Source organism: Excalfactoria chinensis, chromosome 1 (genome assembly GCF_039878825.1).
Source record: "Excalfactoria chinensis isolate bCotChi1 chromosome 1, bCotChi1.hap2, whole genome shotgun sequence".
Classification (NCBI taxonomy): Eukaryota; Metazoa; Chordata; class Aves; order Galliformes; family Phasianidae; genus Excalfactoria; species Excalfactoria chinensis.
The window spans coordinates 99098583-99124473 of NC_092825.1; the positions used below are offsets into that span (position 1 = coordinate 99098583).

At 43.0% G+C, this 25891-nt stretch overlaps 1 protein-coding gene across 4 annotated transcripts in view; it reads right to left on the reverse strand.

The window, feature by feature from the left end:
- Positions 1-25891, reverse strand: part of TIAM1 (TIAM Rac1 associated GEF 1) — a 170019-nt gene that overhangs the window by 40931 nt on the left and 103197 nt on the right. For all 4 annotated transcript variants that reach the window (XM_072327268.1, XM_072327277.1, XM_072327259.1 and 1 more), the window contains 9 exons: positions 25263-25710; positions 22850-23022; positions 18804-19028; positions 17194-17379; positions 14520-14666; positions 12526-12600; positions 11316-11486; positions 5456-5560; positions 2111-2192 (listed from right to left, as the gene is read on the reverse strand). In XM_072327268.1, coding sequence (XP_072183369.1) covers positions 2111-2192; positions 5456-5560; positions 11316-11486; positions 12526-12600; positions 14520-14666; positions 17194-17379; positions 18804-19028; positions 22850-23022; positions 25263-25710 — 1612 coding nt within the window. The remainder of the gene's footprint in view (positions 1-2110; positions 2193-5455; positions 5561-11315; positions 11487-12525; positions 12601-14519; positions 14667-17193; positions 17380-18803; positions 19029-22849; positions 23023-25262; positions 25711-25891) is intronic.

The window sequence follows — 25891 nt, forward strand, 5'->3', positions numbered from 1 at the left end:
GAAGACTTTTCCAGTTCTTCTGGAGGAATCGAGGCATGGGGGATTTGGACATTTGCTCTAAAAATTTGCAGAAAGTATGAGAAGGGTTGAATGAAGCTGCACAGAAGAAAAAAAAAGCAATCAAGAGAAGGAGAAATCCCTCAACACCACAGATGTTCAGCTGTGGTGCTGGCTCCTGACCCCGTACTTAGCACTTGGTAAACAGGGGCTGAGCTTCTTGTTTTGCCCGGCTGCCTAAGAGCCAACATGATATGTAAACCTTCTCATTGAAGGACCTAAGCAGAGATGATTAGAGACATTACAGCCATGTTATTGATTTAAGACTTCTTTCAAAACAAAAGCAATAGAAAGAAACAATAAGCAACCCTGTTAAAAAGAATCTATGCTGCAACTATAAAGTTCTGATCTTTGCATAGCCATAGCTCATGAAAGTGATTTTGGTTTACTTTCTGGTTTGTAAAAGCGTGTATAGGCAACACTAATTCCATACAGAGACTAAAAGGACTAAAAACTCCTACACAATTCACAATACAGAACTGGAATGGATTGCAGAATGAAACACAGCCTAGCCCAGCACCAAGAAAGGGCCAACAAAGCTATTTTACCCTCCTCTGCTCTCCTGCATGCAAGTATTTCGGTACACACTTGTCACTGAGTGACCATATAGTACTGTTTCTGAGACACATGCAGACTACAGAAATCCTGCAACCATCTAAAGTCAAAGCAAGTTTGCCATTTTCTTTCAGTGAGGGCAAACTCAGCTTTTTTGGGAGTGCACTGAGCATTTGCTCTCTGCAGGGTCAGAGCTGCTGACCAGATACATCCCGTGTCTCACACAGCTGATTCCCTTTCATAGGACGTGACAGTGCACCTCATTGTCTTTCCCATCTATCACAGAAAACAGAAAGAGAAAAGGGGAAAGGGAAAAGAGAAACGGGAAATGCCACAATACCCCTAGTTCTTGCAGTGCTTTCAGCCACAGTGTAATTATTTAATCTCGGGTCATTGCTGTGCTAGTTCATATTTCTTACTCAGGCCGTCAGTATTCAAACCACAGTCGGCACCATTGCTTTGTAGCAGAGCTCAATATTCAGAAGGCCCGCAGCTGTATAATAAGCAGTTCGGGGATTTGGAATTATTCTAGTCATTAAAGCACAATATTTAGATAAACAGTAAAAAGATGCAGATTGACTTCCCGCAGGGTAGGTTGCTCAAATAATGTTCAAAAACACTACAGAACTGTAATTGCTAGACCAAAGGGCAGACTTGCCAGGCTGGAGGTCTGCAACTTCAAATACTGAAGAGATAATAAGACCACCCCCCCACACACATAAAGATTGGGAATTCTGCTGAAATTACACAGGGAGGACTTCCTCTACTTCCATCCAGATCTATACGACATGTTGGATTTCAGCTCCAGGAGTTCGCAGGGGCTTCGGGAGAACCTGCACTGGGGCCAGGCTCTCCCAGCCTGGGAACAACAGGGAAAGGTGGGGACCCACCCTGTAGATCTACAGCAGCCAGGGAAAGGGGCCAAGGAGGCTCTCCTACGCCAGCTGCCCAGCCACAGAATTGGAGGGGCCTCCCACCCACAGCAATACTCCTGGCTCTGTCCCTGCATAGCCAGGGGCACTGGGAGAGGGAGGGCTGAAGAGGGGGAGAGCCCACCATCAGTCTGTGTCGGCAGCCCTTTCCCAAGCCCCAGTCCCATGGCAGGGTCCCTGTGAACACCGCAATGCAGGCATTCTTGTAAATGTGACAACCAGCAAAGGATGCTGCTTCCCGCCAGCACTCAGTCCCACAACATCCGTATGTGGTGCTTTGAGAAACTACAAACACAAGAAAACATTCATTCCAAATGCCACCGTAGCTCTCATCAAAGAGCTCCATATCCTACAACTTGAGCACCAGCAAAGAAACGTGTTCAGCGTGTTACATGTGAAACAACCCTGCTTCAGGGCAGGGGAATGAGCTTTCTGTAGACGGCACAGGAATCAGATGTGCTCTCCTTATTTTGCTCAACAGGCCTCTCAGGTGTGTCAATCAATGGCAAATATACACACTAGAACCGACTTGGTAGGAAGACAAAAACAAAAGGAGAGAAACTTACCATAAATATCAGAGGACGTATCAGACTTCTCTATCTGAATATGCTGCGTAATTTTCTGACAGATTTCTATTTCTTTATAGAGCTGAACAAAAGAAAAACACACACACACAAAGATAAGTTACTGTGGGAGAACACATTAACTGTAATCATATTGAACACACTTCTTTCTCAGGAGGAGGGAGAAACAGACCGTGGTCATTACCTATCAGTTCGCCATATGTACAAAACAGTAGTTTTGTTGCTATGTTTGAGTGTTGGAAACTAAAAAGGAATAAGTAGTACTTTGCTACAGCACACGTGAAAGTAATAATACACCTATTTCACTCCATCAGTACAATTTTGAGTGCATGGGAAAAAGAACTTCCATTCCTCCTTCTGTACTTAAGTTATCATTTAATGTTAAGCATGGATATTATTTACATTAAGACGTTGCAGGAATTCAATTATTTTATAGCACTAGAATTCTAAAAGTAGAGAGTTCCTATCTTAAAAACATTTCTCAACTGTTAGAAGATGATTGGATTTTAAATGCAGTCCCTTTCTCACCTTTCACACATTAATGTTTATTTCTACCCGAGCCTTTGAAATCGTCATTAACATCCTTCCTGGGAGAGAAGCACCAATTCACACCTCTGGGCAGTATCCAAGCACACTCCATGTGATTCACTCTGCCTTTCAGAAGCTGAGCAGTCCCCCAGCTGCAGCCCTGTACTCTGCTTACACTGTCAGTAACACGAATTACTCTTTTAAATCTTTCATTTCCTGCTACTTACTCTTGTATCTCAGCCCTGCTGCTCAGCTCCTAACAAATGAGGTGGTGCTGGGGCCCGTCACACCGACACAGGTAGGGAAATTCCATTTTTTCAGATAGTCAGTCTCTCTTGGGAGTCAGCCCTAGCTTTCCCAAAGCCATACCGAAAGCCGTGGTCTGTGCTTAAGTTTGAAGCTGTTTTTCACATAGCACAGGCCAGAACTTCAGTAACAAACCTTCCTTCCACCTTTGGAAAAACCACCTTTGGAAAAAATCATACCCGCAGAAGAATGAGAGCTCACAGGTCAATATTAACTCTGTCAATGCAGTTAAGGCTGTAAAAAAGCAACCACAGTAATTAAGTGATGTTTTGAAATTAAGTGCCATTAGTGTTTGGACTGAAGCATTGAATCCATTCCCTTAAAAAAGTAAAGTAACTCATTAGGAAAGGTTGCTCTCCTGCTTCTACCAACACTTACTCATCTGTTTAATGCAAATACGAAGCATTATGGAACAGATGAATACCCATTTATGTGGTTGTGTACAGCAAGATAAATGTAAAATTCAATGAGGATGCCATGCTAGCAGTACTTTTAAAATGCAGCTTTCAAAGATAGGAACATATTATTCAACATTTGAACATGAGTCAAATGACATTCACAAAATCTCAACCAGATTTTAGTAAACATTTGAAAAAGAGAAGGCAAAAAACAAGTGAAAATTGCATTGTTTTCAGAACAAAAGTTGCCTGAACTCTGCAGCCATCCCAAGAAGAATTTAGCATTCAAGGGCAGTGCCGCCCCCTCCATCCACTTCAATCCCTTTGCTGCCCCTGGTGCTTTTCATTGCAGTGTGGGGGTATTCATCATTACCTTCATTTCCTCAAGCCCTTCACCTGCTTGCATTTTTTCCTCTAACACTTCTGGTCCTGTCACAGCACCTTTCCCCAATGCCTCCAGCCTCTCCCTAACCTACCAGTGGGATTTTCAGAGGGGCCCCCAGTCTCCTCCTTCCATCTGAAAGTGTCATCAAAATCCTACCCAGAGCAAGGAGTCTGGCATGTCAAGCTCCAGCCCAAACATTCCAACACTTCACTTACAATAAAAGGTGCTCAAACTGCCTGGTGCAGCAAGTAATGCTAAATAGCTGTCCCCCTAGCCCTTAGTAACTGTTCTAACACATAATAAACCAAGCACATGAATTTTTGAAAGGCTGTGTCAGAACAAAAAGCATCACCGTGAATGTTTTGGAAAAGGAATGCAATATGGTTGTTTAATCTCAGCTTCTTACTTAAATCATCTGTTATATTCTTCAAGAAAAAAAGATTATCATCCTAAGAAATTACCTTTCCCACAGTAATGTATTTTAAAAGCATTTTAGTAGGGGCAAGATAGCTCTGGCAAGATGACATCAGCACTAGTCTGTTATAAACACTATTTGGGCGACCACAGAAATAGAGCCATTACTTTTATCACGCTGCAAGAGAATCATCTCATTTACCACCTGAATAAAAGTAACTCACATTTTCTCATGAAACAAGCACACAGGCACACACACAAACGCACAATGCTTTAACAGCACTACATTAGGTACGATCCTATCTGTGCTGTAATCTTTCAGCGCACACATAGTGCTACTGACCGTATAGTTTCAGTTTAATTTCATCTTTCCTCAAAACAAACAATAACTGATGACTGTGTCAATCCCATATCCCCTTCACATAAAAAAGTCAAGGCCCTTCCATGCAATGAAAGCCAAAATCTGTCTCCTCTGAGTCTTTATCTTTCACAGCTACGTTTTACTTCCCACTTTTAGTACTTTCTCAGCATTCTTTTTTTAACTATGATAATGGCAAACCGTATATGTTCTTTAGTAAACGAATAAAAGCATTCACAACCAGCAAAGCTTTACTTTTTATAAATAAAACAGCCACCAATAAAAGGGTCTTTGAAAAGCTTTACAGCATGCATGTGCAAAATCACAGAGCCCAGGCATGACACTAATTCTGTTTGGTCTGTTTTTTTAATGTCTGATTTCAAAATTCCTTTGAAGTCTGCTTTAGAGATTCAGGATATGAAGACCTCCAAATGAAGCAATTAGGAATGTATATTTTCACTCAGCTTTTTAACCTCAACATTTCCCTTCCCATTCAAAAATAAGAAAACCACCAAAACGACAAAAAAGAACTTGCACACTCACTTTCTCCCTTAAAAAAATCAAAGTGATCTGAACAAGAAGCACTGAGGTTTTAGCAGTACGTCTTTAAACAAGGAAAATATAAACAAGAGGAAAAGGCAGCCTTGAGAGAAATTAAGCTTAAATGTACATCATCTTGACCTTCACCCCATTACCAGTGGCTGTTCCTTCTCTCTTCCACACAGACATGTAAGTGCACAAACGTAAGTGGAACACCAGCTCTCTCCTCAAGATGAAATGTTTGGAGGAATTACCTTACTGCAGGCCAATTGCAATGGCCTGCACAGCTCCGTAATTGCAAGTTAAAAAGCGTAACTGCGTATTACAAATACCAGATGAACACTAATTAACGGTGTTCCACACAGTGTCATCTAATCTTGCTTAGGAGGTAGCATTACCAGTTCGTAGATATCCTCCTCTTGCTTTGGTACATAAAACTGCATCTGGTTTTCAATCAGGAATTTAAGACGCAGGTAGTGAGCAGAGTGATCCAGCTGGTGTGTCTGCAAGAAATGGAGAAGAGGCTTTGTAAGACAAGAGCAATGGCTCACATTATCTCTAATCAGAAAATCGCGTGACATTCACAGAAAGAAAAAGTGCCCCAGCACCATCTGTCATAAGAGACCCATGTTCTCCTAACTTGAACAGGAATCTGAACCTTCTCCTCTTCCCCAGAAGTAAGAGTTTAAGGGCAGTGCTACTATTCTGACCAGCCTCTTCAATCCTGTTTTTTTGCAGTTCTGCTTCATCTCATGCTATTGCAGAAATAAGCAAACGCTATTAAAGAAAGGAATTGGAGCATGTATACAAAGTGCATTTAAAACTGCGGGAAGGAAAACAAATATTCTGCTAACAGAAAAATGTAACAGGAAAGTTTTTTTCTCTGATTTTTTTTTGGTTGGTTGGTTTTTTAGCATCTTCATAATTTAGCAAGTATGTATGCTGTATAAATACACATATACACGCATCCTCTCAGTTAAAAACAACACAGGGTAAGCTGGCTTCAAAGGAGCTAAAGACGCTGTGAGTTCTATACTGGACTGCATCCTAGTGGAAACAGGTCACACCATTTTAATGAATTAGTCATAATTAGCTGAGGATATGGCATTTGGTCTGGGAGATGTTAATGACCTTCTCTCAGCACGATTAATAAGTTCAATTTAAGCAGAGCTTAATGCAGTGTGTAATCAAAACACATTTAGAATGATGATAAACACAAAGAACGTCATTCAGAAGTTACTTTCAAAGTCCATAAACTGTTGACTAAAGCCAGTGAAAAACCCAGAAGTGATTCAGAAATACAGGAGGTAAATTCACCTCACCGTCGCTTTAGAAATCCCATTATTATAAGCTTTTGTAAGTCTGCCTTTTCATCTTTTATCAGCAAATTACCAAAATTTCCTAGGTTGCACAGTGGCTCATCTGAAAATTTATGGAAGAATGTCATTATTTCCTGCTGGTTATGTGTCAGACTACTGTTTTTGAAAGGCTCACTTATCCATCTCAAGCCAAGATGATGACACACTGAGATTCAACTGACTGATGACACAGTACAGATTATGAGTAATGTACACCAAGTGACCTGTGGAGAAGATTGCACCTTGATCCAGAAAACCCTTCCATAAGTATTCGAAGGACAGGGGATGTTTGTGAAGGTCTGGATTAATCAGTGAAACAAAACACAGACCAATACAAAAATAAAAGACATTTATTGCTGTATTGCTGCATTCAGATACGCCCAATTCAAAAAATGCATTGTCCTTACAGTAAACTAAATATCCGAAATGGAGTAAACTCTGTTGCAAACACCCACTTAATTAAATAAGCAACTTGAAATCTATCAAATGGCCAAATATAAAGAATTGAATATAGGTGAGCTTCATACTCTCTCCCTGTTTTCTTTTTTGATACACATTTCACAAGCTTTGCTCATTGTTTACTAACCATTTTTCCTATTTATTTCTTTTTCCTAGTTTTCCTCTTATCTGCACATCCATATAAACACTTCAGAAACTCAAGGGAAGCAGAATTGGTTGTAGCAGTCCAGAAATGAGACAGAGGAATCCTAGATTAGTTTCTGGCCCAATTAATGTGCTTCCCCTAGACACAAACTGAAGAGCACCACGCACACAAATTAAACAAAAACAGAGAGGAGACATAAAAGCACAGATAGTACAAATGAAAAGTGAAGCAAAAAGCCTGTGATAAGGCTCCCTGAAAGGCTGTGAAATGCTTTCTTGAGTCTTTTAAGTGGTTAATGGGTAAAAGTGCTACATGGAAAAACCATACTAGCAGAAAAATTAACCAGAATCATAACCAGACTCATTAAGGTTGAAAAAGTCCACTAAAATCACCTAGTCCAACCTCAAGGATTGGACTAGGACCAAAGTAACAAGGCAACCTAAGAGTCTGCTCCTACCACTGAACTGTATGGTCTCCTGTGCTTAAGATCTCATATGCCTTCTGCATTTCATACAGCTTCAGGTATGGCCAAGTGAGAGCCACCCAGCAGATGCTAGGTTGGTCAAACTGAGGCTGTATAATTACGTGTGACTCCATAAAGCCCAGGGTTTGGCAAGAGCCCCCTACGCAATGCTGTGTATTTTTGTTACTTCCACCTCCAACCACCTTCCCACTGCAGCAGACATCTGAAGCAACACTCCTCGGCGTGCCCAAGTCAGAAGGCCAGCAGGAATCACAACCTTCTGCAGAAGGATGGACCCAGCCCAGGGCCTCGAGGCATTTGGGAGCAGAAAGGCCGCAGGCTGCACTCACATCTTCCTGCCTCAACCCCTGTCCTGATACCACCTCAACAGAAGAGCCTTCGCTGCAAGTGGGTGGCTTGATCTTCTAATTCCAGTGGTCCATGAAAGGGCTGCTGCTGGCTTTGCTACAGGTGCAGAGTTGACAGTGCCTCTGGACTCACACCCACTGGTCTCTGAAGGGAGATTTGCTTGCAAGAAGATTATACAGGCCATTTGAGGGAGCATGAGGGAGCCACCACAACATGACAAATGCCACACCAAGGCTCTGACCCATTCCAGTGTAAGGCACTGCCCTTGGATAAATGGATAAACATTTTGAGGCACTCACTTTGAACAAGAAACACCATTGGCTGTGATGGATGGATGCCATTCATCTACTGCAGTGCAATCTCTCTCCCCACCCCCAGCATCAGGAAATGCAAGTCATCACCATTAAGGCTGTAGTGGCGCAGCACATGAGCCATAACATTTAGTTAGTTAAAATACGTAAACTGCAGCAATGCCATGTATACATCAGAATCTTACATCAGTTAAACTCTTTCAGACAGAGGCACAATTGTCCACTGAAGCGAAAGGAAAGATCATCTTGAAGTGGAAACAGGCAGTCTGCCCTGAAAGCCATGCTCTTAACCCACTTTTTTTTCTGTTGCTGGCCTAGCTGCAGCCATATGCAGGGAGGTGGGAGCAGAAACAGTGCAGCTTTAGTATTACTAATATCCTTTCAAGACCACCCAAAACACCTTTAGCAAAGCAAATAAGCATCTTGGTTTATTTATTTCTCTCCTAATAATTCTGGCTATATATGGACTAAATTAAGCAGCTAACCCAATTTAAAGCCCAACCTGACAGGTTAACTGATGTGCTCTTGAAGAAGAAATTACAGTCTAGGGTGGGAAACAATTCAAAAAGCTCTGAGTGGTGCAGTGGGTCAGCACCCAACCTGAACTATTCATCCATTTTGGCACCCCTCTACTGAAAGAGTGGACAGCGCTTCCAGAGGACCACTCAGCCTGACCTGAGACATGTCCAAAACAGCTGATTTCATTCTTCCTCTCCACGTCTTCTGCCTTAGCTTAGGACCAAGACATCCAAGAAAGGGTGTATTTTTTCAGCTTTCTGTGAGAGACTGAGTTAGCACTGAAGTTACAGCATCATGGAAACACGCTGGTGAGGCCACCGTATTACTCCAGCTTCACACTTGTGTGGCCCAAGTCTTTTTTGGCTGGAAAACACCAGCTCAAAATCAAAGCAAGCCCACAGAGCATCAGACTTAAGTCAGTCCTCAGAGAATTTAAGCACAGAACCAAAGGCCTAGGGAAAATCTGCTACTCGTCCCTTTCAAAAAGATAAACAGTGAGAATATAGAAGGTTTCTTGCAGCTCACTTTTTTTCTACTTCAGTCAAAAGACTAAATGCCATGTAGTCTTCTATGCTCAATTTTTGGTGTTATTCTCTCCATAGTGCTTCTGCCTACATCCATATGTACCATGTGTATTTCTACTCAATTTTAAGACCTATCATTATGCAAATTTTAGTAATACATACATACACGTTCACACCAATAGCTATTATCCATACGAAACAATTTAATGCATATATACTGACATTTCCTGCCTTCCGAGTGATGCTATTAGTTAAATCTTAGGAGAAATCTTCGAGAAACCACTTTAAAATGTGCTTTAGACTTAACTCCCACCAATCTTGAATCATAGAAATGTCACAAAGCAGCATCCAAAACCTAACTTGCTGTATAATAACAAGCAGCAATGTTAGTGTAAGAAGACATTTTCTACAATGACTTGAGTGCACTTAATGTTCTCTGATAGAATAATCAAGCTCAGTTTAATAGCACAAATAGACTTAACCGCATCTACAAACATGAAGAGGCTTATATGAAATGTAGATCTTGAAACGTTTACTATACCAGAACTTGACTGGTTCTCAGATGGCAGATGGCAAACTGATGTGAAATGATGTGGATCAGATATTAAAAGGGAAAAAATGAGCTGAATGCAAGAGACAGAAGAAAGAGATTGATTATTAAATGTGATAGAAAAGAAGGCATCCATCAGTGCTTTCCAGGCTGAAAACTCTGACAGAAAGGAACGAAGCAGATAAGAAACAGTTCTTCAAACAAACACTCACCCACCCCCCCATTTCCTTACACAACACCTCCCACCAGAATAAAAAACACAGTGAGAAACCACATCCTCAGCAGGACAACACTGAAACCAATGGAGCTACACCAGTTTACTCCAGCTAAGAATGTGGTCCACTGAGTTATTCACTCTTACCGAAAGGAAAATAGAAGTCCTAATAATAAATCATTACTAATAATGTGTCATCCAACTTCCCTATTATGTCTCTCCCCAAAAATGTCATTTTTTTCCCAAATACAATGAGGAGCTTTCACAAGCTGTAGCCACCTTTAACAGTGCACCTGGCAGAGAGATGAACACACTGTATCATTATCCCAAACAAACGCCTTTCTCTCACCATCCTTCTCTTTAGAAGCACATGCAACATGTTCTGAAAGTCCCCAAAGTTAAGCTCCTGATACCAATAAATGTTTTCTTTTCTTTTGCTGTTGTTGTTGTACAAGAGGGCTCATTTTTCAAAGCAGCACATGACATGAGTTGGGTCTAGATTGCAGTCAGCTGGTTAGTGGAAAACATACATTGTGCGGATGCCAGAACTGAAAGCTTGTATTTAATTTGTCAAAGCTTTAAACTTCTCTGCTGAGATGCAACTGTTTTTAATGCCCAAATGGCTCTGATATTTCATCTGGCAAAGAAATTCAGGTGGTTTTTCTGCAGATGAAAGCTTTCCTCTCCCTTCCCTCCCACCACCTACACGAGGCAAGTTTGTCTCCGCAGTGCAGGCAGCAAGCACTGGTGCCTACTCCTGGCACTGCTGTTTTCTCTCCCACGCCAGTCAGAAGGGAGTAAGTGGCAGGGAGAAGGAAGGAGGAACGGCACCTGGAAACAGGGCAACCTGACACGTGAGAATAGGTGGGATCTTCCATCTGGCAACAGAGGGAACAGGTGATGGGAAAGCTTGGAGACTGGATGCAGTGAAAGGAAGCAGGCTGGGGAAGAAGGGCAGGGGAGAGAGAAGGGTCCTGCACACAGCTTGACCTCCAGTGCAAGGATAGGAGGTGGGTGGGCAGCTGAAAGGCACCAGAGGGTGTGAAGGCAATTTGGAGACATGCAAAGGGACCAGAATGGAAAAGGCAAAGTTCAACCCACCTTCTCAAGACAAATCTAATTCCAACTGTAAGAACTTTTCTTCCAGTTTCATTAGCATGATTTTCCTGCACAATTCAGTGTAATTCACGTTTTTCATCTAACATATGGCTGATCACTCAAACACAGAGCAGTCTGAGCACTGGCATAGGAGAAAACCACTACGAGGTTCAACTGAAAGGGCTGAGATGACAGGGCTCCTAGTTGCAGACATTTGCCCTGCTCCAGGGCACACTGGCAGCCTTTACCTTGCAAATCATCTCCAGCACATCTCGAGTGGTGTCCCCTGGGCGGATGACTGTCAGAGCAGGCTGGTTGTTCGGCAGGCAGAACCAAGACGGCGTGAAGTACTCATGAACCCAAATATCACAGTCAGGATTGTGCTGATGGACGCTGCTCAGTGCCACTTCTTTCTCCCTCTAAGCAGACAAAATCCATTATGACTAGAGGAGCCAAATAAGATCTTCTTCACCGCGTAAGAAACATTACATGCTGTATAAAAAAGCCCTCTTATAGTAGAGACATTTTATTCATAAACCTAGACTGAGGGCTTGCCTGGACTGGAAAACTTTGCAGTTCTACCTGAGCAATGTAAAGCGTGCCTCCCCAAACCACCCACACAGCTAAACTGGTGCAATGTGTGTATCCTGGGATTTCACCCTATGGCTACTGAGAATGCTAGGAATGCAAGAAAAAAACGAGAGTGATAAAAAGAGTTTTGAAATTAAAACTTCAATGCACTTCATCTCCCAGTAAACCATTCCAAGGCCAATAAAACTGATGTGTTACATTTCCTACACCCAGAAATGGCAAAGTAGCAAATCTTAGCACTTATTTTGAATTTCCTGTCTATTGTACACCCAAGTTAGACTATAAGCTATAAATCTCCATGAAGTGATGGGGCTGCAAAATTCCCATTTGCTTCAAGTGGGCTCACGCAGCTAAATCCATATTCACTACATGAAGAATGTGCCCCTTAGCACTGTCTTAATGCTGTTTTATAGCCAGCTTTCTCTGGGGAAAAAGAAAGCAGTTGTAATTGTTTCAGCAAATGCAAAAGCTTGCAGAAGAACGTGAAAATAAAACAGAGAAACCCTGTGTTTCATAGCTGCAGTAACCCTAAATTATGAAAACCCCATATGGCCACTACTACAATGAGCCATTTCCCAGACCCAGCAATGACTGCTCCTCCTGTGGGCAGGCACATCCCCGGTGTGCAATGCTGATACCCTTCTGGGTCTGGCACATCCTCTGCGCTCAGGATGACATGCACTGCAAACAGTTTTGATGACAAGCAATCAGCTCAGACCAATTGCAGAACAGCCACCAGACCTACAACACACAGAGGCTGCTCTCTGCTCCTCTCCCAGGGGCTCTGTGTCTCCTTGTGTCCCAAAGCCAATGCTGCATTTAAGCTGTGAATGGAAAGGAGGCAGTTGGAGAGCTGGTGTTTTTTACCTTGCCATCCGGGACTGTATCGTCAAAGATTCCTTCGAGAGATTTCTTTACCGAATCGACTCCTTCGCCAAACACCTGAGGAACAGAGCAACTCTGTTTCAAAACACAAGCGTACATCTGCTCCTTGTGCAGGACAGACTAGAGCCTGACATGACTGATCTGCCGCAAAGGTTGGCAATGAACAGTGTTATCTAATACTCAACATACAAATCAAACTGAAAAATAAAAACATTCATCTCAAAAACACAGAAAATGAAAACAAAACATCAGCTTATTAGAAAAGATGGGGAACGCTGGACAAGCTGGTGACTGGGCACCACACTGAAAGATCAGATGTCAGCTCTGTTTAGTGCTCCGTCACTGGCTTACACTGCACAGCTAAACACCTTTTATCTCCTTTTGTGCACAGCTGGGTGGCTGCACCAATACTGTACTAGAAGGGCACTAGACAAAACACCTGCAAAACACAGCCTGCCCTGTGCATGGCTCTAAATTACCTGGCAGCTGAGTTGGGGGTGGGGGGAGGAACAAGGTTGTTACTACAACTGAAACTTAAGCTCAAAACTGGAAAGCTGAAGTTTTATAGCTCTGAGTCACCACAGGTTTATGTTCGAGTTGCTGGGTTTGACTGTTAAGTGTACTATGCCTAAAATGAAGCAGGACCGAGTCACTCCACTTTAAGAATTTAGAGCTCACTGCTTCAGCTTTGCAAACAGCTGCACGCTACCACATATGAGCAGGGGAAATACATTCAGACGTTACATTTAGACTTTCCCACATTTTCTCAAAACTCCACTTTTTCTCTGACTTTCTCCATTGTGACTGTTCTTTAACCTGGAACAAAATCCCTCCTCGTGCCTGGGAGTAATGGAGTTTTGGGCGTGAGGATGGGCATGGGGAGGAAGCATGAGGAATGCATCTATCCCCACCGAAAGAAAAAGGATGAGCTCAGCAAAAACACAGCGCTGAGGACATATCACAGGCAGGATCCTAGCTAAGGACAAGAGATTGTGCTTGACATGGGGAAAATAAGTCCAAAGCAACATGGATGCCTCAGCACCAGCGTGAAGAATTGAGAATGTGCTCACAGAGCATCTGGTGCTTCTCAGAAAAACCCAGAGCTCAGGCACTACAGACTAAGTGAACTTCTAATGTCTTACTAAAAACAAAGCTAAACAATCTTCCAGCACTAATCCCCTGCTCAACAAAACAAACACCCACTGCTGCCTTGAAAGAAGGAAGAAGTAATCACAGTGCACGGAACAAAACGTGTCCCAAGCCTTTCCCCCACCTCAGAAAGTGAGAGAAAGAGAAGAAAAGCCAACATTTCTAGCAATTAGATGAGGTATGGCTCTCAAAAATTTGAAAGCTGTAATTAGGGATGCTTGGAAAGAATAACAGGGAAGTACCTTCCTACCACACCAAGGCACGTTTTCTAGAAACATCTGAGGAGTGACAGGTTTCAGCTCTTGCTTTTTAAAAGTGCAAAGCAAAACAGTGACTGACTCTCCTAAATACAAACCTTCTTCTTACTTCACAAAGTTTTCCCCAAACTTAGCTACATTCAAAACATTTTACAAACCCATACTTTTAATTTAAGGAAACAAAGAAGTCTCCATTTTTTAATTAATTATTTATTTTGTTTACCAGAACTGTCTTTCTTTTATATTGTTGCCTCACTATTGAGTTCTGGGGAACTATTCCTGGCACAAGCAGAAGCAGCAAAAAAGCAACAGCAGTAATGCAACCTAATCAGCAAAGAAGGGTATGAGCTCCAAATTGCATTTCAGGATGCTGCGGTACACTTATCTGTAATTAGTTCCTGATTTGTGAAGAGGATGTGGAACGTGACAGCTACACACCGTGAAAAATTAAGCAGACAAGTTTATAGGTTGGATATGTAAGTGCTTGGTGTGACTCTTTGCATGAGCTACATTCTGCATGATAACAAGTCAGCTTGAAACCAACTGTGTCACAAACTCCCACATGCTTACCTGATTAATGCTTGGCCTCCCTTGTTTTTTCTTCGAGGTAGTATCCAGCCCCCAGAGAGAAGAAAACCTGCTTCTCCGTTTACTGGCAGATCTGGACATGGCTTGCGTTCTTCTCCTCACTCCAGACTCCCCTGTGCGAGCCGCCACCTGTCAGTGCCACATGGTTTCACAATCAAAGGTTGCAGCATCCCACCGCACCACTGCTTACATAATCTAACAGTGGAATATCCTTACAGAAAAGGTAAAGGCTTTAATAACAGTGAGTGCTCACAACAGGGACAGTCTTGCTTCTGCCAGGCTACCTCCTTCTCAGTGAAATTTAACTCATTTCTTCCAACATCAAGAATTAAAAATTATTATGGACAGCATCACATGTTTTTTGGCATTCAATCTGAGGTGTTTTAAAGCAGCTTTCTTCTCAACCCAGAACAAAACCTCAACACCAGTGAAAGTGTTTTGTGTTTGTTTGTTTGTTTGTTTCATTTTATTTTCCAAGGAGGTTTCAAAGCTGGACACGTAAAGCCTTCAGAGGGCGTTGAGGCTCTGGCACAGCTGCCCAGAGAAGCTGTGGTGCTCCATCCCTGGAGGTGCTCAAGGCCAGGATGGATGGGGCCCTGGGCAGCCTGAGCTGGTGGGGGGCAGCCCTGCCCATGGCAGCGGGTTGGAGCCTGATGATCTTTAAAGTCCCCTCCAACCCAAACCATTCTGTGATTCCTTGATTCTATGAAAGCCTGAGATTTCAAAAACTTCTATTTTCTCCTTCCTGTGAAAGCACTCTGGGAATCCTGGAACTGATTCATAACTTTTACAAGGCCAGGTAAAGGCCTGCAAATAGGTCATGGTGTTTAAAACCTACACTTCCTTAAAGATACACAACATCTGAAGGAGTGAGCAAAGCACAAGAAATTATCCTTTCCATTAGAGAAGTGTTAACTGCTCAGATACTTGAAAAACAGATGGAAGGGAAAGCTATTTGCTTTTACTGAGACCAAATATTTGGGGAGCGTTACCCAAATAAGGAAGCTCTGGTAGAAATTACTGCAATCTTAGCCAGAGGTGCTGCACTTAGGCCAAAGTTTAAGCAGATTTCCCACCCATAGCTGGAATCAGGACAGTGAGCACCTCTCTTGTGAAAAAGGGAGTGGTAGAAGATGGCAGGTACAAACAGTAGCAAAAGGCAAAGCTAGACAGACAGACAGACCTACCCTGCAAACTTGGCCAGGCACTTCCTGGAATGCCTTTGTACTCCATTCCCACACCCAAAACGCAACATCCCTAGCTGGAACAGCCAAACCTCTCAGTGATGCCCCAAGCTAAGGAGCTGAGAAACTGGTTGTTTGGGTGCATCAGATACAAAAACCTATATAAAGACAGGAATAACAGAAAGCTGGCTTGTGTACCCAGGGAACCGTCACTGTGTGAGTAATGGTGTTTCTTGTTCAGGAACACTGAGAAACCAAGGAAAAGGAGAACTTGAAATAACAGCTTTTTCCACAGCCTGGCCTTGTGAGACATTTCTTAGCTGTACTTGGGACACTGTGCAGGAAGGCTTAGCCCATCCTCTGCCTAACTCAGTGAGGAACATCAAGTGAGCCAGAGATGTGGTGCTATCACCACACAGCATCCAGCTGGAGCCTGAAACTCAGGGCACCATATCCATGAGGGCAATGGGGGACATGAAGTAAAAGTGAACACGTGTCTTCCCCAATACAACATATTCAAAACATTTGTTTTTTTCACTTGGCTCTCAAGAGACACCAGCATGAAGAAGCAGATTGTTTTTCAGGCTAACAGCGCTTTGCTAGATGCAAAAAAAAAATAAGCACAAATGTAAATTACAGCCCACCACTTAAAAAAAAAAAAAACATAAATCCACCAGCAATTAACAAGATGATGACGCTAATCTTTTCATGTATAAAAGAATAAAACGCCCCTGACTGAATTACAGCTCTGGCTTCAATTGAAGGGTACAGCTGACATATACAAGACAACAGTGGAGTTCAGCTATTTCTCTGAAGCTCCAGGAGCCCAAGACGAAACTACAGGAGTATGACTGAAATTCATTAAAGACCCCACCATTTCACAATGCATTTCCCTGTATTTTTAAAATCTGGGTTGTTACATTATTTACATTTTAACAACCATTTTAAATATGTCACACCATAAAGAGCAGAGAAGAACATTTCCCCTTCCATGTGGAGTATGAGGTGTTGATCACTAGAGACAGGATATTAGACTAATTGGTCAGTAGCTTCATCCATATGGTAGAAAGTAAGCCATGCCCAAGACAGTCTAAGCCAACACATGCTGAGAGCCTCAGAAAGACTCTCATTGACCTCACAGGGTTTTTGGATCAAGCCCATGAACACAGACATCAGAGATGAGCTTGCTCTTCGTGACAGGAAGTCCTGTTTCTAGAAAGCATGTTCAGTGTGCAAAGCTGGAAATTAAACATGGTTCTTCCACTTTCATAACACCGTGGCTTGCAAGCACCTGCTTGTTAGTTTTACATCCAGGACACACATATCTTTCAGGAAACAGAGCAGTCTGCTAGCTAAGGTCAGGGCTCACCTCACAGATACAGACTGCTCTTTGTCAGTGTGATTTTTGGGATGGGCACGTGAAGAGATTTTCAGGTTGGCAAAGATGACCCCTGGCCTCTGTCCAAACTTACCAGTGCATGGAACGAGGAGACTGAAAAGATTCCAAGACGGCCCATTGCAACTTTAGTTGGACGGCTGGCAAAAGCAAGCAGTCTTTTAGGGTTTGGGAGCTCCCCTCCTTGGAGACTAGCCAAGTAACAGCGGTACCGAAATAGATCCATCTGGAACTGTTCAAGATTCTGTTCCCAAACAAAAATCTGTACACAGAAAAGATTGAGTAAGGTGCAGGAGAAGTGGAGAGATGAAGAACAGAGTAGTAAATACCTTGAAAAATGTCCACTGTTCCCAGCAAAATGTATTTTTCACCATCACTGATCTCATTTTCAAAGGAAAGAAACCTCGATTCACTCTTCCCTACGCTCTTAATCCCAAAAGGGATAAAAAAACAATTTTTAAGAACTCTTCATTAGATGTAAAACATTTTTTCAGTGTTCAAGGCAGAAGCTTTCCCCTGGGACAATCGCCCCTTTGATACAATGCTAATTAATAGCATTAACATTCCAGTTTTAATTTTCTTTGTATTCCAGGATTCTCTACTGAGCATTCCCTTAAGAGGCTTCTTTCATGCATCAAGGGCATCTAAGAAAAAAGACCAAAAACCACCCAGTTTCACAGAGAACCCCAAAACAGCCGCAGTAGCACTGCTGTAAGCACAAATGGAGCTCGCTATATTTGAAGAAGTGTAGTACATTGGGAATAATTAATGTTATCAGTAGAGGAGCACTGTAATCAGCCTATGTGAGGAATTAAATAATTCAAATTGCTGATAGGAAACAGTTTCAAAGTGTTTAGAAAAACTCCTCTACGTCAAAGGAGAGACTGCTTTGCCCTCTCACTGTGATTGACAACCTTTGAGTGGAGCCCTTTGAACATTAGCAAGCATCTCCTCTCTCAGCTCTTCCCACAAGTTTCTAAGAGTACAAATCCCTTCAGTTTAGCACGTTGTGGCCCCAGCCACTCCCTACAGTTTGCATCAGAGGCACATTTGGCAGCAGTGGTAAAAGAGCTACAAACTAATGAAGTAGGCACCATATGTTAGTTTCCTAAAATAATGCGCCACTGCAACAGTAGGAGAGACATCTGCTCTAGGCTCTCTGCTTCTCAAATGCAACTGTATTGTCCACTTGAAGTCAGAAAGACTTGTGGTGAGGGTTTCAGCCAAGAGATCGGGGCAGATCCTTGTAACTAGAAGAAACCAGGGATGGCTTCTTCATCCCATCTGCTGGTTCAAGAGTCATTCTTTTCTATGCTGAAGACAATGGTGGCAGCAGGATTTGCTGGTGTACAACCAGATCTTGCTACAGCATCCTGCTGCCTCTTCCCCACAATATTCCGGTAGCCTCTTTCCTCCCCTAAAGCTCTCACTAATCTCCATGCAGCTAGCAAAATCCTTTGCATGAAGATCAAGAGGAGAGAGCCTGTGCTGTAGCTTAGAGCATGTTGGGTGGAGAAATGGTGCAACTTGGGTTGCTGGCACTACACTCACACACATCCTATCTACTCAGGGGAGCTCTGCCAGCATACACATGCAGCAGAGTGGGAACAGACAGAGGTGCCACTAAAGTGAAGAAGGCCTTAAACATTTTCCAGGGCCCCATTTCAGATAAGCAAGCAAGATTACTTGATCCAGTATGGTCTTCTTCTTCTTGGAGTCTGTTACTGAGGACAGCTGCATTTCACCCATTTTCTTCATCTTCTCATCCATATCGATCTTCTGCTCCAGCTTTTTTATCTCTGTTTTCAGGAGCTTGACAGTGTCCTCTTTGTGATGCTGCCTTGCAACTGCAGTTGCACAAGCTGAATGGATTGCAGTGATCCAGTTCTCGAGTTCGGTCTGGCTAGAGGTCTGAAGAGAGGGAAAGAGGAAAAAAGAAGTCAAAATCCTCTTTACAATTGATTGGAGATTTACAAACGCAATTCCAAGGAGTTTTGTTTCCCTTTGATCGTGAGAATCAAAGCCTTAAATCCACTTACGAGAGAAGTAATAAAGAACCATCATACTTAATCAGGTCATTTTTAGCACAACACTAGGCATTCAGCACCTAAAATTACACATATATCTATGTAGCTGTACAGTGTTTCCCAGTAAGTTCTTCGAAATGTTCCTTGTTCAATACAATGTTGCCAGAATATGTAGCTCGTCATTTAATAACATTTTCTAAACTCTCAGTTCCCCAAGGCAAATAATGCAGCAGCCTCTGTGCTCTTCACAGTATGGAAAGCTTTTTTGGCACACAACAGTTAATAATAAATTAATGGCATAAAACTTGACCATGATGTCTATTACTAGCTATATTATGATGCAAACGAAGCTTTCCACTTCTGGAGATCTCAAAACTCTGTGAAGATTGCCCTATTACTATTTAAAGCAAGCTCATCATAAGTTTTATGGCCCCGGCACTGTCACTTCCCAAGCTTGTGTAGGACAGCTGGCAAAAAAGGGGAAGTATTAGGCTGGGCCATGGGACATCAGTATGTTTTCCTGGAAGAGGGCATTTCTGATTAGAGGCTTTTGACACAGAAAAAAAAACAACCAACAAAACCCACTTCAAAGCATTCCTTTTCTAGACTTTCAAAATAAAACATAAATCTTTTCAGTCTTCTTACAAAACCTCACTCCTTTTTACAGTACATTGTAAAACAAAATTTACAGCCAAGTCAGGGTAGCAGCGGACTTGCTCTGAGTGCCAGCCTTTAGCAGTAATCACGCCGGTATTTGGCTCATGGTTGAAAAGGTAGCAAGGTGCCAAACCACCTTGTTCTCATTAAATTTTCTGATGATACTCGCTTTATAAATAGACAGCACAGTATGACTTCTCCAGTTGCCAGCAAAGATGAAGAAGGTCATCCTACTGCTCTACTTGCAATCACAAATAACAGCTAAGGCTGCGGCTTCCTGGTGCCAAGGAAAGATTCCCATAGAAGAACAACTCTGGTAATCACTCAGGTACAGACCAGACTTCAGGTCAGTGCTCCCAAAACTCTTGTGGGATTGAAAAAGGTGAAGCACACATTTCTCAGAATGAAATCACCTTCATTAGATCAGGTCAGGAGTCCAAAGAAAAGACAGGGTCCACACCAAAAAAGACAGCTTTTCTACTGCTGTTTTTCCCGTCTTTAGTAGGCATTCTACAAAGCAGACTGCTAAAATTGGGTAGGTTCCCTTACCAGATAGTACTACTAACAGGCCCTCATTCATAGTTGCAGGCTTGCAGTGTCTTACTGCTACTACAGAAGGCATGCTGAGAAGTCCTCATGGCTGAGGAGTTTTCTGCTGAAAGCAGAGAAATTGCAGAACAGGATTCATGTTGCCTTCATCAGGCGGTGAAACCTACCACCTCCTGTAGGAGAGGGTACCACTGGACTTGTAATGAGATTTTATGTTTTGTTGGTTCCTATAAAATTATATCAGCAAGAGGTCACCTTTTTATTTTATTCCATTTTTAGATTCAGGTTTCATCTGGGATTCTGGGGAGGAGTTAACAAGAAAAGGAATCTGGAAAGGATCTTAAGAGTTCAAGACCCTCCTGGTAGAGACATAAGCACAGGGAGTCACTCTGCTTCTCGGTGGAAAGGACCACATAAACAAGCTGCAAACATCTGTTGCATAAGTATGTGGTGTCACAAGTTGCTCTGAGCTCCTGGAAAATACATGTGACATCTACAAGTAATGGATTTGTGTAGGCATGATAAGAACTGACTGAGCAAGGAATTATAGTGTAGGAGGTATGTGATGTCTCTAGGTGCAATGCAGTGGGAAGGCTTGTTACAAGATGTCCAATATCTGTACGCATCACAAAGTAACCCTATTTTTTTCTCCCTAAGTATACAGTCTCCATAGGACTGAAAATAGTCTTACTTAAGTCTGTGGTGTCTTCTCAACAATATCACTACTACAGCAATGTATTAGGTGGGGATATATATGTATGACATTAGTAGTTAAGTAACCCTTAACTTGAACAGCCATATGCATACTTGGGCTGCTCTGCACACAGTCATTAGCACTTTGTTTCTACCACTATGGCTGATCTACCCAAATCCATCCCTTCTTTCTCTTCTGCTTCTGCTCCATTAGAGTTGCATGAGTTCCCTGACAGAGGAGATGTCAAGTAAAAATTTCTCCTGCCACAAGGCAATTAGAAATTATTGCTTTTCATCTGAAAAGGCTCACTTTTGCTATTTACTACAAAGTTACATGAAAATCTACCCATGGCATAATGACACAGGGTTTTTAACAAATAATGCCCTATGTTATCACAAAAGAAATGTGCTGCATGTGACCTTTTCACTATTTTACATCTACTGGCATTAATTTTATGAGAATTAAGGTTTTCCTTTAAAAGGAAAATAATTTGTATTAGTGGACCAAGAGGAGGTGGTGCTTGATGGTCTTTCAAATACATGCTGAGACCACAAGTACCATGCTTTCCTCCCAGATGAAGCTCTCCAGGAGGCAAAATACATTTACCCTCTCCCAGAAAGGCATGAAATATAAGGGGGGCAGTGCAGTATTCTACCCTGAGGTGAAGAAAAAATATCAAAGTGAGGCAGCAGAGAAGAAAAAATCTGCTGGTTTAAGTTTGCGATCAGATAGTCTCTTCAAGATGGAAGTCAGCACCACCTTTGAGTCAGTGAAGTTGTTTTACTTTGTACTAGTCTGAGAATCTAGTTGTTTAGGACAGCAAAAAGGACCTACAGTATAATTATAAAGGTGTGCTCTGGACTATTGTGGGGCGGGGGTGAGGTTATGACAGAGTAATTTCTGGTTTAAGAAAGCAAGAAATTCTGAATACACCATCACTGGAAAGGGAAATGAAACATATAAATAAGCAATTACTTCAGTTAAGAGAACTGAATCCTAAGAGGAGAAAATGGCACCACCTCAATGTAGGTTGGTACTTACCAATAAGAGGATCACACCATGACTAGTGACAAATTTTGATAAGAAGCCAGAATGCCTCCCCAGAAAGTCACTCAAGAAAGCAGTAGTTATCAAAAAGATTCAGTATCTTCTAGTGAAATACATCAACTGATGCTTGATCTTTAACATACGTTCTGGATATTTATTCTGCGATATTCAGACATTTCTGTTTTCTAATTTAGAAAATATAAATAATAATCCTTTTTAGTGAACAGTACAATTTTGACTGATGCCTGAATTCTGCACAGCCATCAGAAATGAAAAACGCATCACGAGTTCCAAGGACTTGGTCATGTAAACCAGTCTAGCTACTCCACAAGGTCCTACCTTTAATATTCACCTCTTTCAAGACACAGAGAAGTGTCACAGTTAAGGCACTACTGCATCTCCTATCTAGTAACTGTCCTCATCTGTAGGTACACTATAACAAAGCAATGCAAAATGTGTAGTTTTAACAGGATGTCAATTTTTTTCTTAATTCTTACTTTGCATCAAACATCCATCCAGAGGATCCTGCCAGGCAATAAAAACAACAGATCTGACAGAGATTTACATGTGGTGCTAGGTCTCTTGAGTGGCCTTTAGAAAATATATCATGTCCTTCCTCTTGCACCGCCAGAGGAAAATCATAAACCCACTGGAGTCAGCAGGATTTTTCCATTGATTTGAACCAGAGCTAAGATTCCCTTCTTTGTCGGTGGAACAAAAAGGATAACATATCTGTAAAACCTTGGTCCCAAACCAACCTGAAAGAGAAAAGCGTCCCCAAGAGAATTGCTGAGACAGAAAACAAAGTCCTTCTTGGGGTGTTCAGGCACCGCTTGCACTATGCTGTTTTCCACCCAGACGGCATGCTTCGGGATGCTGTTGTGGTCAATGCCAGATCGGCCATCAGTCTCATAAAAAAACAACGTGCATCCTAAAAGAGAGAAACAGATATTAGCGAGCAACACATTTAAATGCAACAGCCACCCTGCATCTATTCAGAGCTAAAACTTGAGACTGTAAATCATCCATCAAACTGTCAAAGGGGTGAGAAAGGATTTGCCAGGGCTTGTTTAGGTTTTCAGCCCTGTGGCAGAAAGTGTTAGCAGCAGCCCAGCTGGCCCTACACACCTCCAACAGTGCAGTACACCCAGCTGTATCCCAGCAGAGCCATTTTGTTCACCCTGTGACTGCTTAAACAGCTGCAGATATAAGCAAGGAAAGTCACAGGCGGTAAAACACAGCCCTGGATGAGACCCGTCATTATAAATCCCTGTGGGGGAGTCCTCTACAGCCAACCAGACCTTCCAAGGGAACCAAAAGGAAGATGCAGGCCTGGGAGCACAGCCCCTCCAGCAGTGGCAGCCAGCTGCCAGCCCTGCCGATCAACCAAGAGCCTGTGGCACACCTCCGCCTCAGCCTCCTGCAGCTGCTGGCTACTGCAGTCCCTCCAAGGCAAAGATCAGGCTGCTTAATTACTGCATGCAGATGAATAACTGGAAGGAAAAATGGACTGGAATGAACTGTGCTTGCTGAAAGACTGAAGTACACACACGCAAAACCAAAATCCTTATTCCCCTGCAACATTTCAGCTGTGACTCACGGTGATATGGACAAAAACAAAAAAGCATTTGAGCTGATGACGGCAAAGAACCTGCTGGTTTTACAGAATAATCGTTACAATTCTCTGGGGGAAAAAAAAGGAAAGTTATAGCAAATCTGCAACTGTAGGGTCTCCTCTTCCTCCCACCTCCTCATACCATCTCCAGTTGTTTAAAACTGAAACTGGTGCATTGTTTCTCTTCACTGGAAACAGCCCTTGGTGTGAAGTGATGCCCTGTTACCCAGCCACTCAGAAAACTATTTGCAGACAAACAATTGCAGCTGTTAACTTCAAAGCCCTGTTTAAATACTAACATTATTAAGGCACAGCAATCTAAGGAGCAAACACTCCACTTGAGTCAAAGCACTTTAAAATAACATCTCCTCTCTGCTCATCCTTCCCCTTTCTCCTCCCAGATGGCCCTTTGTGTGCCTGCTCTTCACAGCAAGACCTTCCTGCCTTGGGGCCACTCCCAGCAGATCAGGGCTTCCCCCTGCCCTCTCAACCTAGGCCTCTCCTCTTTTGTTTTCCCAGCCTCTTCAACTACTGCAAGGAAAAGCTGGGCCATGCCTTTCTCCTTGGTTTTAAAACAGCACTGCAAGTGCTCTGTGGGAAGGACAGGGCTTTAACCAAAGCTTTTCAGGTAGCCCCATCCATAGCAGGAGATACAGACTGCTGCTCTGCCTCCTCCAAAGAGCAGACCACTTTGGCCACAGCTGAGGGGAAAAAGGTCTGGCCCAGTACTGCAGGCTTTGCTTCCCATTTTGTTGCACAAAAATCAACAAGAAGCTGCTTTGGGAAGCCAGCTCCCATGTTTTGCTGCTTCCTTTATGTTTCAAGTGCTCAGACAGCAAGAATGGAACACCCCTGCAAAAATTCACAGAGAGAAAGCTGTGAGGCCTGGGAAGCCGAGGAGGCCAGCAAGGAGGCTGGGTGCTGGCTGGGTGACTGGTCACCACTATGCCACAGAGGAGTGACGGTCTCCTAAGTCACAAGCCAGCCTTGCCAACCAACCCACAGCTTCCTAACCATGCTACCAATGTGTTGTAACTCACTGGGCATTACTATCCTTGAAGCAGATAGAGGCCTCAGAGAGCAAGGCACAAATGGTACAAAGCGAAACGGGAATGTACAGTAGACCCCACAGATGAACACATGTCAACAGCCACCATCTTCACTAGAAACCTGCATTATCAGGAGCATGCTGGCTGCTCACAGGTACTTGGTCCACCAGCAAGCCCTAGTCATGCCTCTTAAAGGCAAACACCTAGGCAACAGAGAAGCCATCCCAGATTATGGCACCAAGACCCCCAAGTATGAACCCTGCTTCAATGCAGCACAGTCATGTATCTTTTGACTACTCACATGCCATAATGCAAGCACAACAACAGCTATCAAATAAAACCGTCCTTGAAAAATCAGGACCATTTCCTCAATCTTGCTACTAAATACCCAGAAGTTCATGGCAGCTTTTTTAAAGAGACTGGTCTAGTGGTATATTCAACTGCTTTAACACCCATGCCGAGGGTCAATGTGGAATTCAAATGAACACTTTCACGTTTGCTCTGTACCTTTCAGGGAAACCCAGTAGTGCTTCCACTTCCTGCGCGTGGCCGACTCCACTTTCTTATTCTTTTTGTGCACCAGAAAGTTTTTCACTGCCAGAGCACCAGCTTTCCGTACCGTACCCTGGGCAGCGGTCAGGAGGATGTCAGACTGCCCTGGGGAGCTGAGAGTGCCACTGCTCTGCTCATCACTGAGGGCAGAGCCAGCCTCCTCCATGTTCTCACTGTTGGTAGTGCTCATCTCCAGCTCCCGGCGGAAGTTCTCATACACCCCCTGGCGAAGCCCATCGCCCGTGGAGCTGCTCCCGCTGTCACTGCCGATGAAAGCCCGACTGGCTGTTGGTGAGTAGCTTGAGTTGGTGGCATTGGAGCGTCTGGAAAGGAGGTCAGTGTCGGTGGCTGCTCCCTCAATCCCACTGTCAGTGAACTCGCTCCCTTCACCCACGTTGACATCCTGGTTGTAAGAGAGAAACGGCATGAGACAAAGAGCATGCTAAGTGTTACCTGGTTGAGCTTGGCCTTCAGGAGACCCAAAGAGAACCAGAAATTCACCAGACAAACTACACTTCTTCACATTCCTAGTTTGTCTGGCACTGGAATATCCCCATATCTTTCTTCTGAAGACAAAAGCCTGG